At 67.4% G+C, this 12429-nt stretch overlaps 1 protein-coding gene across 2 annotated transcripts; it reads left to right on the plus strand.

Moving 5' to 3' along the window:
* Positions 1 to 370: 370 nt before the first annotated feature.
* Positions 371 to 12418, plus strand: LLGL1 (LLGL scribble cell polarity complex component 1). Of its 2 annotated transcripts, none has more exons than XM_048320550.1 (23): positions 371 to 507; positions 3188 to 3285; positions 5370 to 5451; positions 5530 to 5660; positions 6048 to 6206; positions 6286 to 6448; positions 6536 to 6671; positions 6757 to 6811; positions 6891 to 7048; positions 7131 to 7348; positions 7451 to 7518; positions 7811 to 7964; positions 8361 to 8465; positions 8653 to 8945; positions 9018 to 9171; positions 9249 to 9402; positions 9499 to 9782; positions 10006 to 10270; positions 10366 to 10480; positions 10584 to 10678; positions 10787 to 10910; positions 10983 to 11062; positions 11257 to 12418. In XM_048320550.1, the coding sequence occupies exons 1-22, from the start codon at positions 427 to 429 to the stop codon at positions 11059 to 11061; spliced, it is 3171 nt and encodes a 1056-aa protein (XP_048176507.1). In that variant the 5' UTR covers positions 371 to 426; the 3' UTR covers position 11062; positions 11257 to 12418. The 2 variants fall into 2 exon arrangements, with proteins under 2 accessions (XP_048176507.1, XP_048176508.1); XM_048320551.1 differs by having other exon boundaries at positions 372 to 507; positions 5530 to 5645.
* Positions 12419 to 12429: the final 11 nt, after the last annotated feature.

Consider the following 12429-nt stretch of genomic DNA (forward strand, 5'->3'; position numbering starts at 1 on the left):
GCCCACGGGGAGGAAAAAAACCGAAAGGAAAAGATTTAAAAAATAATATAAATAAATCCAGCGCAGAAAGCGTCGAGTTGGACGACTACACATCCCATCGGCATCCGCGGCGGCGCACGCGCAGCGCGGGTGGGCGGGGCCGCGGCGCGCGGCGCGCGTTGCCGCGCGGTGATTGGCGGGCGGAGCTGTCCGTCAGGGTTCCGCCCCGCCCCCGCCGCGGCGGTGCCTGCCCGGGCTCGGCGGGCGCGCGCACCGGGACCCCGCACCGGCACCGGGGACCCCGCACCGGCACCGCGCCCCCTGCCGGCCCCGCCCCGCGCCGCGCCCCGGCCCCGCCACCGCCGCCCCGGGACCGGCCCCGGGACCGCCGGCCGCGCCCGCCCCGCCCGGTACCGCGCCACCGCCGCCGCCGCCGCCGGCCCAACCATGATGAAGTTTCGGTTCCGGCGGCAGGGTGCCGACCCGCACCGCGACCGCCTCCGCCACGACCTCTTCGCCTTCAGCAAGGTGCGTCCGGGGCGAGCGGGGGGCGCGGCGGTGGATCCCGGGGGGCGGCGACCACCGGGAGGCACCGGGGGTGCCGGGCAGGGTGCGGCGTGCGGGCAACCCCCCGGTGGCGCGGGGCTCTGGTACCCCGGCGGGATGCTGCCCGCGGGGAAGCGAGCAGCGTGCGGGGCACCGCCCCCTGGAACCGGCTGAACCCCCGGGGGAGCCGCGCACCGGGACCTCCCCGCTCCCGGGAGAAAGGGACACGCAGAAAGGGCAGGGCTGCCTGGCCGGCGGACCCCGGGACAGGCTGCTGGGCCGTCCCGGGAGGATACAACCCGGGGGTGGCTACCGGGAGCCCCGGGTGCGGGATGCGCCCCGGGGTGCGGACCGGGGGGCTGCGCTCTTCCCCGTGTGGTGCAGGGGGGCACCCCGGGAGGGGATGCGACCCCCTTACCAGCGCGACATCCCTGTCCCCAGCCCCTCTTGGGAGGGGTTCCCTGGAGCGCCCCGTTTCCAGACTCCCCCTGTCCCATGGATTCCCCCAGGCCTCTCTCACGGGTGTTTTGGGGTGACCCGTGGTCCCGCACCCCGTCTGGCCTTGGAGCACCCCTGGCTGCATCCCCCATGTGGGTCTCAGCCCCTCACCCCTGTCTCCTCCGGGGTGGGACACTGGGGGGCTGGACCCCCTGTGTCAGCAGGAAGGGCTGTGGCGATGACCCCTTGGGCTTGGGGTTCCCCTGCACCTCAAAGTTGTGTTTCTGGGGGACCTCGGGGGATATCAGAGGCTCCCTCCTCCCTCCCGATTTTTCCCATTTGCCCCCCGCATTCGGGGTGGAAGAGCCCCCCAAGCTCATCAAACAACTGGAGGGACCCTACAAGCCTTGGGGTGCCAGACCCTTCCCTCGGGACATCGGGCTGTGCCAGCGGGTGCCCACCTGGGGCTCGGTGCACCTTGTCCCGGGAGCCCCGTGGCATTGGGACCACCCTCCTGCCCTGGCCGCGGGGGCAGGAGACCGCCGGCAGTGGCCCCTGCATGAGCCCAAACCGTGTCCATCAGTTCATCCTTCGGCAGCATCCTGGCACTGCTGTGGGATACTTGCCCAACTCATGGTGGGGACAATGCCGTGCACCGGAGGGACCCCCGGGCTGTCCCACAGCAGGACCGGGCTGGGAGGTGTCGGAATGTGCAGTGGTGAGGGGTCAGAGCCAGCTCCCACTGCTCAGCACAGCCCTGGCCCTCCAGCTTGCCGCCGTGGGTGAGGGTCTGGCCGTGGTGCGAGGCTTAGCCCAGCCAGAGCCCCCTGTGTTTGGGGAGCACAGTCCCACAGCCGGATCCTGCCCGAATGGGTGCCCAGGGTGGGTCTGTGCCCGTGGGACGTCCTGGGGAGAGACTGAGGGGAGGCCTGCTCCGGCCGTCCCAGCTCTGGGGCCGCTGGCTGCCCACCTGCCTCCCATTAACGGTTGTTTTTCCTCCCGAGCTCCGGATCTGCCTGGGCTTTGCTGTAATTTGGCCGGGAGCGCGCCTTGGCCGGCCGGCACAGCCTGCCGGATGCGGCCCCGCTGCAGGCGGGAGCCGGGGCTGCGGGTGGGGGGCTGAGCCGGGCCCCCCTTTGGGACTGGGGGTGCTGGGGAGCTGGGACAGCTTTTTCTGGGCAATCTTTGCCGGGGTCATCGTGTTGGTCCCTGGCCTGAAGCATCACTGTGGTGTTCCTGTGCTGCTGCTGTCCCAGCTCCTTCCTCCAGCGCAGCGTGCATCCCAGGGGGATTCGGCATGACCCTGCGTGGGGGCTGCCACAGGAATCGGCATCCACCCATGAGCATCCACTTCCTCGTCACTTGGACGTGTTGGGACCCACTCGGATGGGCCGGGACGCCTTGGATGTGTTGGGGATGTTTCCACGCTCCTGAAGGTGTCCCCTGGGAGGGGAGCAGGAGCTGGGGTGACAGTGGCTGCCGCCGGCGGGTGCGGAAAGCCGCCCCGCTGCGCCTCTCGGATGCCCCAGACAAAGGGAACAGGTCAGGATCCGGCCAGTCTGGCTCCGGCGGCCTCCGTATCGTCTGATCGCGCCGTCGCTGCTCAGCCGAGCTGCCCTCGGGAACCCTGCGGTCCCCTCGCCGCGGGCCGGGGCGGTGGGTGCCCCCCGCGTCCCCCCGCTGCCAGGGCAGCCCCTCCCCAGCCGGCGAGCCCAGGCACGCCGGACGGCCGGGACTTCCTTGGGAAGGTGCCCGCGGGCGACACGCGGCTCCGGCGGGGACGTCCCTGGCGCTGGCGGGTCCCGCTCGCCTGGTTCTGCCGCCCGGCATCGGGGACGCCCGGTGATGTCGCAGTGGGGGTCCCGCTCACCTCTCCTGGGGTGTCCTCACCTCGAGGGTTTAGAGCAGGGGGGGGTCCCATCCCCAAAGTGCTGGCGGGTGGTGGGGCAGCTTGTTCAAGGTCACACCTACCCCGGCCCGTGGTGTGGCTGTTGGGTTGGGTTTTGGGGTGCTGGGTGGCAACTGGGTGAGGAGTGATGTCCCCCCTCCCCAAGGCTCCCCTTGGTGGCAGTGGGGGACAGGGCAGCATCTTTGTCATCCCGCATGGCAGGGGTGATGCTCGGGCTGGTACGGGATCGGAGCTGTGGGGCTGACGGGGGCTGTGGAAGGTTTGGGAGGGTCAGAGGTGGGGGGTCCGGCTCTGACCTGCCTGTCCCCATGGCAGACGGTGGAGCACGGCTTCCCCAGCCAGCCCAGCGCCCTGGCCTACGACCCCGTCCTGCGCGTGATGGCCATTGGCACCAAGGCGGGAGCCGTCAAGCTGTATCCTTTTCCTCCCACATGAGCAGGAGGTAAGGACCTCCCGGACCCTCCTGCACTCCTCTGGCTGTCCCTATCCCGGAGAATGCTTGGAGACGTGGCTGTGCTGCTTCTGGCCCATCCGGCAGCCCCCACTCGGCTGACGTCCATCCCTCCGTCCAGCTGTGCTGCAGCTGGGCCGGCCGGCGAGGGGGCGGCTGGAGAAAACCCCCACCTCGCCCAAAACGCCGGGGGGACAAAGGGGTTCGGCTGTCCTGGGGGGCATCCCAAGCGGGGGTCCTTCCTGGTGTTATCCCGCTTATCCCGGGGGTGCTCCTGTCCATCCTGGCCTCGTCCCCGCAGCCCTCGGGGGGGCAGCGGGGGCTCTGGCCGGCCCAGCGCCGGGGTGCGGGGCTGCGGTGGGCGCGGAGCCCGGTCCCGGGTGGGGGGCCGAAGCGGGGGACGCCGGCGCGGGGCCGGCCGGGCTTTGTTGCCGGCAGCGTGCAGGGAGACTTCAGAGGGCTGCTGGCGGGCGGCCAGGGCTGGATGCGGCCCATGCTCGGGGGGCCCCGCGCCGCAGGAATGCGGGGTGGGGGCGCGGGGGCGGCTGCGCCCGCAGCGGGGTCGGGGTGTGGGGGCCGCCGCGCTCCCCCTCCCCCAGGCCGGCGGCTCGCTGCCTCCCGAGCACAAAGATGGCGTGTTTTGTTCTGCCGGGGCCGCCCGGGTGCCAGCCCGGCCGCGACGTCGCCGGCCGCCCCACTCGCCCGCCCCACTCGCCCGCCTGGCCCGCGGTGCTGGTCCCAGCTGAGCCCCCCCCGGCACCGCGGGGATGCCGTTGCAGGGGGCCGCGGTGCCCTGAGCATCCTCTGCGGGGATGGTTTTTGGGGTGGTACCCAGCGTGGTACCCCTTTCCTGCACGGCCCCGCTCCGGCTGCCGCCACAAAGATGCTTCTGGAGGTTGGCGGTGCCATGGGAGCCGGGGCCGGGCGAGGCAGCAGCCGGAGCTGGCCTGACTGGCGTTACTGGTTAGTGGGGGCACCCCTGGGTGCTCCCCGGCCAGGCTGGGCGGATCCGGTTGCAGACAGCCCGGCATCGAGGGGCTGCCAGTGCCTGGGGGTATCTCCTGGGGCAGCTGCGGGTCTCTGGGCTTGGACCCCCGTCGTACATGCTGATGACACTGGTGTGCTCAAGCCACTTACCCTGAGGGCTCTCAGCTCGTGGCACTATTTTGGGTGGGGAAAGACCCCAGAATGAGTAAGGATGGGTGGCATCCCCCGTCCACCGAGAGCTGAGAGCCCTCTGTGTGCTCCCTGCTTCATTCCCATGCCCTGTTTTCTGCTCTCCCCAAAACTCCATGGCTCATGCCTGGCTCTGCTGGCTCGGCCGTGCCAGACAGCTCCTGCCAGTCCGGCCAGCAGAGCCACCCAGCTGGTTCCCTGTGCCGAGGGCGCCGGAAGGTGGCCAGGGGCAAGGACCCCCAGCACACAGCATGCCCAGATGTGGCTGCACAGTGCTCTGGTGACACCGGGCTGGGGGGAGCAGCTGGCCGGCTCTGGGGGTGCCGGGGATGCCAGGCCAGGGGGCTCCATGCGGTGCTGGAGCTGCTGCGCGGGTCCTGCCGCAGTTCTTGCTGAGCTGCGTCGCCGAAGGAGCCGGGACCAGTCGGGTGAGTGAGGCTATGCCGGCGCATGCCGAACCCCACCCCGCTGCCGGTGCGTGCCGGGGCTCCCGGCACCTTTTGCACACCCACCCCAGCTGTGTGTGCTCGCCGCAGCCTGACCTGGGACATCCCGGTAGGAGGTGACTGGTGGATTCCAGCCTGACCTGCAGTGTCCCAGCTGGAGGTGCTTGGTAGATCCCCGGCTGACTCAGGGTGTCCTGGTTGGAGTTGGTGGATCCCAGCTGGGGATGGTGGTGCCAAGGCCAGCTCTGGCATGGGCTGCAGCCAGGGATGCTCTACCCTGGCTCTCCTGGGGACAGGGGGCTAAACTGGTGTTTGCAGGCAGAACTGTGACCTGGGGGAATTTGGGGGGTCCTGAGATTCCTGAGACTTGCTGGGGAAGGGGGGGATGCTCTACCCTCGTTGTTTCTTTGACGGCCCCCCTCAGATATGGCGCGCCAGGCGTGGAGCTGACGGGCCTGCACAAGGAGATGGCCACTGTCACCCAGCTGCACTTCCTTCCCGGCCAGGTACGTGGGTGTCCTGGGGTGGCCCAGCAGCAGCCCCCCAGCACCTCACACACCCCGCTGTCATCCCACTGCCCCCAGGGCTGGCTCCTTTCACTGCTGGATGACAACACGCTGCACCTGTGGGAGGTGTGCCAGAAGGAGGGCTGCTCCCACCTGGAAGAGACCCGCAGCTTCGGCCTCCCGGGACGCCCAGGGTCCGGCAGTGCTAAGTACTTGCCTGAGGGGATCCGAGCCGCTCCCCCGCGGGGCTGCGGCCAGAGCAATGCCGCTGCCAGCTGGGAACGGCGCGTGGGAGCAGCCGGCCTGCTTGGGTGGGATGGTGGCCAAGGTCCTCTCTGTGGTGGTGTTTTCCCCACTGGGATGCTCCCCTAATCCCAACTTGGATGCTGGGTGCAAGGAACAGCTCTGGACTTTTTATGGTGCGGGCAGGGCCCGGGGTGATTACTGGCTCTAATTGCTGTCAGCACTGAGGCTGTCTGTGTCCTCATGGGCTCGGGGGCATGGGGATGTAGGGATGGAGCAGAGGAGGTCTGGGATCTCTTTGACACTCCCTCAGACCCAACACAGTGCTGACGCAGCCCCTGCTCCCCCCACAGCTGCTCCCCTGGCATCACACGGGTGACAGTGGTCCTGCCGATGGCCGCTGGTGCCATGGTCTGCCTGGGCACTGAGGGCGGTGCCGTGTACTTTGTCACCCTGCCCACTCTGATGCTGCTGGAGGACAAAACCCTCTTCCCAGATGAGATCCTGCAGAGGTGAGAGCCCTGCAGACCCCATGCCCCATGCCCACCACCCCCAGCCCTGCTCTGACCCCCTGTGCGTGTCTCCCTGCAGTGCCCCCGATGACTACCGCTGCGGGAAGGCGCTGGGGCCCGTGGAATCCATCCAGGAGCACCCATGCGATGGCAGCCGGCTCCTCATCGGGTACAGCCGGGGGCTGGTGGTCCTCTGGGAGCAGAGCACTCGTGTTGTCCAGCACCTCTTCCTGGGGAACCAGGTACCGGGGCTGGCGGGAGGCTGGCGGGGCCGCGGCCCCACATGTGTGTCCCCGTCTGGGTGCTGAGCCCCCTGTGTGCCCCCGCAGCAGCTGGAGAGCCTGGCCTGGGAGCAGAGTGGGAAGAGCATCGTCAGCTCCCACAGCGATGGCGGGTACATGGTGTGGGCAGTGAGTGGCACTGGCCAGAGGACCCAGCAGCCCGTCATGTCCACCATCCCCTACGGTACAGAGCGGGGGTCTGGGGGCCTCTGGGGTTGGGAGCTGATCTCCCCCATCCCAGTGCTACAACCGCAGCGTCTTCGTTTCAGGTCCATTCCCTTGCAAAGCCATCAGCAAAATCCTCTGGCGAACCTGCGAGTCAGGGTAGGTGGGTGGGCTGGACATGGGCACGGGGGGCACTTGGGGGTCCAGGGTCTGATGGAAGCTGCTTCATGCCACACAGGAACCCCTTCATCATCTTCAGTGGGGGGATGCCACGGGCCAGCTACGGTGACAGGCACTGTGTCAGCGTGCTGCAGGGCCAGACCCTGGCCACGCTCGACTTCACCTCCCGCGTCATCGACTTCTTCACTGTGCAGAGCGCAGACGTGCCCGAGGGAGGTACGTCCCACCGGGGCCATCCTGGGGAGTGGGTGGTGGTGTGGGGGTCTCCAAGTGCAGCAACCATCTTCCCCCTCCCCAGGCTTTGAGAACCCCCGAGCCCTTGTGGTGCTGGTGGAGGAGGAGCTGGTGGCCATTGACCTCCAGACGCCGGGCTGGCCCACCATCCCTGCCCCGTACCTGGCGCCGCTCCACTCCTCTGCCATCACCTGCTCCTGCCATGTCTCCAACGTGCCTCTCAAGCTCTGGGAGAGGATCGTCAGTGTGGGCGAGCAGCAGAGCCCCCGGCAATCCTCTGCGGTCAGTGATGGGGATGGTGGGGAGGGGTCCTGCTGAGACCCTTCCAGCATAGCCCAGTGGGCTCCATCCCTCCCTCCATCCCCTCTCCATCCCTCCTTCCAGGCCTGGCCCATTGATGGGGGAAAGAACCTGGCCCAGGAGCCCACACAGAGGGGGCTTCTCCTCACTGGGTGAGTGGGCTGGCAGGAGCGAGGGGGCCTGGGAAACCCAAAATGCGGGGGGGGACACATCCACACCTGTTCCTGCAATGAGGGAATGGGATGGGGTGGTGGTGGCATCCACTCCATCTTTTCGGGTGGGCTGCCCCTTCTCGTTCTGGCTGGGCATGAGTGTGTCACCCGCTGCGCTGTCCCCCCTTGTCCCCCCCTCTGGCACAGTGGCTGCCAGCACACAGGCAGCTCTTGTTAGCCGGGCAGATGCTGGGGCCCTGCGCTGACAGGACCCCCCCCCCACCCCGCTCAGGCATGAGGACGGCACGGTGCGGTTCTGGGACGCCTCGGGGGTCTCCCTGAAGCCCCTCTACAAGCTGGGCACCGCCAACATCTTCCAGACAGACTGTGAGCACAACGACAGCCTCAACCAGGCAGGTGACGAGGAGTGGCCACCGTTCCGCAAGGTGAGGTCCGCTGGGCAGGGGGACGCTGGGGTGGACCTCAGCACCCTCCTGGCTCTGCCAGCACCCAAGGGGGCAAACCCAGAGCCGGGCACAGGGGACACACCTGCCGGAGCCATCCCGGCTGCGCCCCGGGACGTGTCCCCTGGCTCAGGGCACAGCTGCTGTGTGACGCACTGTGGGGACACAAGGGACGCTTGTTCCGTGGGCCCCGTCCCGCGGGTCTGCCCCAGCATGGGGGAAAGAGCCAGGGGGTGCGTGGGGACAGACTTTTCCTGGGCGTGATGCCCAGAGTGGTTCGTGTGCCACATCTGGTGGAGGGATGTGGGGGTGCAGGAGAGGCTGCCCCACAGCTGTGTGAGGGGTCCGGGCTGTCCCTTCAGCTGTCTCCTCCCGCAGGTGGGCTGCTTTGATCCCTACAGCGATGACCCGCGCCTGGGTGTGCAGAAGATTGCGCTCTGCAAGTACACGGCCAAGATGGTGGTGGCTGGCACGGCGGGGCAGGTAGGGTGGCAAGGACAGAGCAGGGGCTGCTAAGCACCTCTTGGCTCCCCCATGGCATGAGAGGGCTACAGACCCTCCCCGTGGTTGTCCTTGAAGGGCTTCTACTGGTGGGTTTAGCCCCTGGTGTGCAGCAGGCCGGCTGTGTGGGGGGTTAAGTGTGTCCCCCCATCTGTGTTTGTCCCTGCAGGTGCTGGTGATGGAGCTGAGCGATGAGAAGTCCGAGCACGCGGTCAGTGTGGCCACCGTGGATCTGCTGCAGGACCGCGAGGGCTTCACCTGGAAGGGCCATGACCGGCTGGCCCCTCGGAACGGGCCCCTCCACTTCCCCCCCGGCTTCCAGCCCAGCGTGCTGGTGCAGTGCGTGCCCCCCGCCGCCGTCACTGCCGTCACCCTCCACTCCGAGTGGAACCTCGTGGCCTTCGGCACCAGCCACGGCTTTGGACTCTTCGACTACTACCGGCGCAACCCCGTGCTGGCCAGGTATGGGGGGACCTAAGTGCGGGGACCCCCTGGAGTGATGTGGCGGGTGCTGAGCAGCATCGGTGCTTGCAGGTGTACACTGCACCCCAACGACTCGCTGGCCATGGAGGGGCCCCTGTCCCGCGTGAAGTCCCTCAAGAAGTCCCTGCGTCAGTCCTTCCGCCGCATCCGCAAGAGCCGCGTGTCGGGCAAGAAGAGGCTCAACGCCAGCAGCCCTTCCAGCAAGGTGGGCAGGGAGTGGGGGCCACCATGGCAGCTCCCCGTCCCCACCTGGCAGGGACTGACCCCGTGTCCCCTCCCCAGGTGCAGGAGGCCAATGCGCAGCTGGCGGAGCAGGCGGGCCCCCCCGAGGTGGAGATGACGCCGGTGCAGCGGCGGATCGAGCCTCGCTCAGCCGATGATTCGCTTTCGGGGGTCGTGCGGTGCCTCTATTTCGCTGACACCTTTCTCCGTGACGGTGAGACCCCCTCCCTCCCTGGGAAAAGCCCCCAAGCTGGGTCTGGCTGGTGCCACACTCTGGGGAGGGGGCTCTGACTCTGCTCTGCCCCCACAGCCGCCCACCACGGCCCCACAATGTGGGCAGGGACCAACTCTGGGTCGGTGTTCGCCTACGCCCTGGAGGTGCCATCGCAGGAGAAGTTCTCAGAGCGGGCGGTGGAGGCGGTGCTGGGGAAGGAGATCCAGCTGATGCACCGGGCGCCCGTGGTGGCCATTGCGGTGCTGGATGGGCGAGGGAACCCCCTGCCTGAACCCTACGAGGTGTCCCGGGACCTCGCCAAGGCCCCTGACATGCAGGGCAGCCACTCCATGCTCATCTCCTCTGAGGAACAGTTCAAGGTGAGTGCAGGGCTGAGTGTCCACTGTGGAAGAGATGGGACACAAAACGTCCCATGTCCTCTTTGGATGTCCTCATCATGCGGGGACAGGGCTGGAGGTGACCAGTCACATTGAGGGGCACTCCTATGCCTGTTCTAGGGTGGTGAATCCAAGGAGAAGGTGCCCCCCTAAACCCAGCAGGTTCCTGTTCTTCCCTGACCCCAGCTCCTCTTGCCCCCCCCAGGTGTTCACGCTGCCCAAAGTGAGTGCCAAGACCAAGTTCAAGCTGACAGCACACGAGGGCTGCCGGGTGCGGAAGGTGGCCTTGGTGAGCCTGGCCAGCGCTGGCTCTGAGGAGCGCCTGGAAAACTGCCTGGCCTGTCTCACCAACCTGGGGGACATCCACATCTTCACCGTGCCCAGCCTGCGGCCCCAGGTCCACTACAGCTGCATCCGTAAGGAGGACATCAGTGGCATTGCCTCCTGTGTCTTCACCAAGCATGGCCAAGGTGAGGGCACCAGGTGACATCCTGTGTCGCTGGGATGTTGACCCCACCTGCAGCCCTGTGGGGGATCCTTGAGGCTTGTTGTTGTCCCCCCGTAGGTTTCTACCTAATTTCACCATCCGAGTTCGAACGCTTCTCGCTGAGTGCCAGGAATGTGACAGAGCCACTGTGCCGGCTGGAGGTTGCCCGGCTCCAGGACACCTCCTGCCTCAGGTGGGCTGTCTTGGGGGCATGGGGGGCTGTGCTCTGGTAGAACCCCTGCACACCCACCCCATGACACCGGTTCTGGCCATAACTTCTCCCTGTTTCCTTCCAGCAACAGCTCAACGGTGACGCCGAAGCTGCCGCAGGCGAATGGCACCCACGTCCCACGCAGCTCCGAGGGCCAGCACTCCCCCTCGGACAGTGACCGTGAGTGACCACCCTGTCTCTGCACACACAGCGTGTCCCATAGCCCTGCTCCAGGCCTGGCCCTGTGTCCTGGCTGCTCCCAATCCCTCCTGTCCCATGACTCCCCAGGGTCCCCTGAGGAGCACCCAGGTGCCTTCTCGCCCGGCCCCATCGACTCCCCTAACAGCAGCATGGAGAACCCGCTGGACACCACTGGGGACATCACCGTGGAGGAAGTGAAGGATTTCCTGGCGTGAGTGGGGTGGGAATGGGGTAACCGGTGCTGAGGGGCCGTGGCAGTGCCTCTCACCCTGCTCTGCCCCAGGTCCTCAGAGGAAGCGGAGCGGAACCTGCGGAACACCAGCGAGGACGAGGCCCGGCCCACGGGGATCCTCATCAAGTGAGGTCTGTGAGGGGCTGGTGGTCCCTGGGGTGGGAGTGGGATTTGGAGCTGGGACCCCAGTGCAATGCCCTGGCTTCCTGATCCATCATGGGAGGATGGAGTTGTGGTCCCCGGGGCTTGTAGAGGAGGGGGAGCAGGGGGAATGCCTGTCCTGAGCCCCTCCAGGTCTCCTTCTGAGGAGCTGCATCACCCACAGGCATCGCCAGCCTCCCTGACCCATCTCAGTGCTCGGATTCCCGGGATGTGCGACTCGACTGGACCCCCGCGCCCCCTCCCCATGTAACGTAGACTCGCCTCCTCTCTAACATCCGCGCCGGCCGCTGCCGCGCCCCGGCTCCGGCACTCCCCACACACCTCCCTGCCCGGCCACCGGCCCCGGAGCCCCCGACCCCTGAGCCGGGGCCGTGGGACACAAACTCTTCCCGGGGAAGATAAGTTCCTTTTTTATACACGGTCAAGTGTCACTGTCCCCTGCTCCAGAGCCCCCTTCCTGGGGGATGCTGCTGCTTTCCTGGCTCCACGGGGAGGGCTGGGGCTTCTGGACCCCCCTCGTCCCCCGGTTTTGGTCCCTTGGGGCAGTGCGGGGCCAGAAGCCTCCAGGCACGGCCCCCCCATGCCCTGGTCTGTGTTTACATGCCCGGCTCCCTGCAGTTTACAGCCCCGTTCCCTGCCTGCCAGGAGGCTCTGGCTGCTGCACAGGGACTGTCCCCAGGGGCACCCAGCGGGGATCCCCTGGCTCCCAGGTGGGCAGCAGAGGCCTCGAGCAGCCCGTGGAGGGGCACGGTGGGGGGTCACAGGTGGCCTTTTTCTCTTAGTGGCTTCTCCAAGGGCTATTCTCCAGGTTGGGCTCTGTGCCTGCTGCTCCTTTCTGACACTAATTCCTGCCACGGGGTGGGTTTGGGATGGGATCACGCTGTGGAATTACACACCGGCTCCTGGTCCTGGTCCGTGTTGGTGCTGCGGGGGGGCAGATGGGGCTGCCCCAGCCCCCTCCTGCCCCAGGCTGGGCTGCCCCACCCTGGGGGTCTCACTGTGCCAAATCCCCCCTGGGCTCCTAGCCTGGCCTTGTCCTCCTGGGGGACTGTGGTGACGCCGGCTCTGTCCCCTGGCCCATGGTGGCTGTTCCCACGGGACTCAGCTGGCCCCTGCCCCTCTCCTTTTGGGGACCCGGGGCCGCTGTGGCCCCCCGGGCTCTCCTGCGGTACGTGTGTGGCTGGGGGGGGTCGGGCTCTGTCGCTGCCGGCCGAGGCCGGGGCTGTAGCGTCCCTGGTAGAACCCCCCCCACCTCATCCTTTTTTTTTGGTAAGATGAATTTAGCATTGTTTAGTTATTAAAAATACTGGTTTTTAATATTGAAAATAAAGCATTT

This window comes from Corvus hawaiiensis, chromosome 16 (genome assembly GCF_020740725.1).
Source record: "Corvus hawaiiensis isolate bCorHaw1 chromosome 16, bCorHaw1.pri.cur, whole genome shotgun sequence".
Lineage (NCBI taxonomy): Eukaryota > Metazoa > Chordata > Aves > Passeriformes > Corvidae > Corvus > Corvus hawaiiensis.

Coding starts and splice junctions, on each gene's coding strand:
- LLGL1 (XM_048320550.1), top strand. CDS start 427: ATGATGAAGTTTCGGTTCCGGCGGCAGGGTGCCGACCCGCACCGCGAC. Junction 508..3,187: donor ACCTCTTCGCCTTCAGCAAG/GTGCGTCCGGGG, acceptor TCCCCATGGCAG/ACGGTGGAGCACGGCTTCCC. Junction 10,679..10,786: donor CTCCCCCTCGGACAGTGACC/GTGAGTGACCAC, acceptor ATGACTCCCCAG/GGTCCCCTGAGGAGCACCCA.